At 47.6% G+C, this 3,395-nt stretch overlaps 1 protein-coding gene across 1 annotated transcript; it reads left to right on the forward strand.

Moving 5' to 3' along the window:
- Positions 1-1,055: 1,055 nt before the first annotated feature.
- Positions 1,056-3,075, forward strand: CSUI_008981 (uncharacterized protein; the record flags this gene model as incomplete). The annotated part of the gene is made up of 1 exon (XM_068069100.1): positions 1,056-3,075. A coding segment is annotated over exon 1 (1,665 nt), but the record flags the coding sequence as incomplete, so codon positions are not given.
- Positions 3,076-3,395: the final 320 nt, after the last annotated feature.

Below are 3,395 nucleotides of genomic sequence, written 5' to 3' on the forward strand. Positions count from 1 at the left end.
ACAGAGTAAAGGCCTTCTGGTACGTCAACCGAAGGATGGTGCACGTGCTACTGCAGATCCATCAGCTTAGTTTTACGTTCTTCCTCAACACACCCGTTACCGTAACCACACGCGGTGGCTTCAGTGAAGTGCAGCTCCCGGGGGACGTGGCTTCCGTTCGCACCGTAAGCAGTACATCACTACAAAGACGGTTTACTGTCTGAAAAAGGAAAGCTATAGCAACGCAACCAGCCTGTCAAGACAGTAGCCAATTGTCAAGGATTGTTGCGTGATGGCCCGACGGTAGTGACAAAAAGTGGAAAACTAGCCGAGGTTTCGTCGCTCATTCTTATTGAAGAGCGCCCCGTGACCACTGTGACAACAGTTGTACTGTAAGTCGCGTTCATTCTCGCCAGTGAATACACACGCTTGCTCCTCTCCATGATATTTGCCATGCATACATGAACCCACGCACGCAAGAAAAGCTTGTATAGTTCGACAGACCCGTAAGCGGAACGGACCTTCGTCTTGACGAAAGCTCTAGGTCCCTCTCCCCTGCGTCTTCCAGATGTCCCAAGGCAGCGGAAACCTCTTCTTTATCTTAGCCCGGACGAAGCGGCAACCGCCGCCCGGAGTTACTGCTCTTCCTGTCACCTCCGCCCTGTTGTCAGAGCAACGAGGAAACAGTTATTTTCAACTAAGGAGGCTGGCCAGTATCTCCTTTACCTCTGGATTTTCGCATCAGAGAGATTACCGTATTAGGGTTCTTTCCTGGCATCGCTACTCTCCATTGTCATCGGAAGAGTCACGGTCACTGAAGAGATCAAACAGAAAAAATCCTGTGCAGAACGGACATGCAACCCCGAGCTGAACAGACGGTAAGAGGTTGATAATGGTGCGTAGAAGTACTTCAGCTGGTCGCACCGAGAATCGAAGCCAAAACAGCAACTTTGCTCAAACCCGGGGCTAGGCCAAACCAGCGGTCACGCTGAGAGGTCGAGCGAGTGGCTGCGCTGTATGTACACCTTGTCGCGCTCACAAGAACGTCGGGGCTGATTGACTAGTTCTGTCTTTCCAGCAAACTCCGCTGTCGATTTCTTTGGCTGTTCTCGTCACAGTCAAACAGCCATTCTGGCTAAGCTCTTTACTTCATTCCTATGAGGAGATGAGTAATTGCTCTTCTTCTTTGAACTCTCTTGCCTAACCTCTTTTCTTAATGGCGGGAGTCCGCTCTTCGTTTCTTTGCCTTGAGAGATTCACACACATTCTTCTCCCTCGCTAGCCAGGCCACCACTCTCATCTCTGATCTTCCCATTCTAGGATTGCCCTGCTAACCTTTGTGGTCTCGCTAGCTGCCGTCTCTTTTCCCTCTCGTACTCCCGCGCACCCCTTCCCCCTTGTCTTTCAGTGTCTTTCGAGTTTCGTCCGCATGGCACACGCTGGCTCAACTACCGACCTCTCACCTTCAACTGCTCCTCATCCTCTGGATGATGATCAGAATGGAGAAGAAGATGCCTCTTCTTCCCTTTCTGGGACAGAACCTTTGTCTTCCGACGAGGGAGATGAAGACGATGACAAAGATCAAGTCGATCCTGTGTACGCGAGAGATCTAGATTCTGAATTTGCTGACCTTCTTTCTCAATTGCAGACCTCAGCGAAGCAAGTTATCCAGTGTCATAAGAGTAAGTCTCTTTTAAAACTGTCTTTATTAACAAGCGCAAAGCCTTCTTCTGTTTCTGAACCTTCAGCTTCTATTTCTCAGACTGAACTTGATGACCAGACTGATCCATCACCTCTTCCTGTCCCTCCGAAGACTTCTTCGCCTCCTTCCTCTTCTGCCACTCTTCCAACCAAGGCTGGCCTTGCAAAAAAGTGCTTCCTGCCTCCTTTGAAGAAAAAGACTCTTGTGCCTCCTGTCGAGAAAGAAGATGATACCAAAGGAAAAGAACAACACGGAGGATTCACCGGACACATCAAAGATATTCACCAAGGTAAGAAAAGTACCGTAGAGAAAAAGTTGGGTCACCAAGAAGCATCTCTTAAGCAAAAACCGCCCTTACTATCCCTGCAGCAGAAAGAAAGAGCGGGACAGAGTGGCAAGAAGTCTTCACCTTCTGCATCTATTCCGAAGAAACCATCTCCTTCCTTACCTTCCTCCCACCCTTCCTCTTCATCTTCTCCTCTGGCAAAGACTGTCCCTTTCAAGACAGGAACTTCCACCACTGCTTCGTCCACGTTACCGAAGAAAAGCGATCTCTTTGATGCAAAGAAGAAAGATGTGGGGCGTCCGTATTTGTCTCCTCCCTCACCACTTATGAAAGATGGACTATCCAAGGGGTCCAAAGGAGATGAGCTCACGACGTCCGGAACAAAGAGGGTTCCCGCAGACGTAAAACGCGTTCCAGGAGATGCTCGCAAACAACAGCAGCCTTCAACGGTGGTGAGTCCTTCACCTCGGAAAGCAGCTGGTTTGCCTTTAGGAAAATTTCGACAGGAGGTAAAGAAATCTCATGATATCCCTCGAATAGACTTACAGACACTCCATGAACCTCTAGAGACTGACAGGTTGGAAGAAGAAATAGAAGAAGAAGAGAACGGAGAACAAGCAGAGGAAGAAGAGACCGAGGAGAGCGGAGAGTTTGCAAGATATAGTAAGGGCCAGGATATACTTGATGCTCCTGATGATGAAGACCTTCTTTCTCGAATTGAAGAGGAGGAATACGATGGCGAAAACATAGGAGAGGCTGAAGGACATTTCTCTCCTCGTCATCTTCGTTCTCCTCATCCTTTTAATATTATGGAAGTTGGCTCTGAGTTTGAGGAAGAAGAAGATTTCCAAGGACAGGAGGACGATGGGGGGGACTATCAACATGAAGAAATTCACGAGAAAAGAGAGGAAGATCTACGAGGCTATAGAGGACCATCAGAGAACATGCTACGCATGAGACATGAAGATGGAGAAGATGAGATACTGGGGGGCGAAGTAGAAGAAGAAGATGGCGATGCTCAGGTTGAAGCGTCTGGGGAAGGTGTGATTGAAGGAGATGTCTTACTCGATGAAATCATACCAATTCAAGAACAAGAGGAAGAAGGGATTTCTTCGGACAGCGATATCGGTGAGTCTAGAGAAACACCCGTCTTCTGCTGTTTATCGTTTTCTTTGTTTTCCACCAGAGTAGCTGAATTCTTTGCTGAGATGTCACCTACCATCTCGCAATGCCTGAGAGGAGACGTCTAGGGTCGGGCGCCACGAAGCACCCAGACGTCAGTACTTCTGCATAAACCAAGGTGTTTTTGTTTATCTATCTATCTATCTATCTATCTTTAATCTATCTATCTATCTTTAATCTATCTATCTATCTTTAATCCATCTATCTTTAATCTATCTATCTATCTTTAATCTATCTATCTATCTT

Source organism: Cystoisospora suis (genome assembly GCF_002600585.1).
Source record: "Cystoisospora suis strain Wien I chromosome Unknown contig_5207, whole genome shotgun sequence".
In the NCBI taxonomy this organism is placed as follows: Eukaryota; Apicomplexa; class Conoidasida; order Eucoccidiorida; family Sarcocystidae; genus Cystoisospora; species Cystoisospora suis.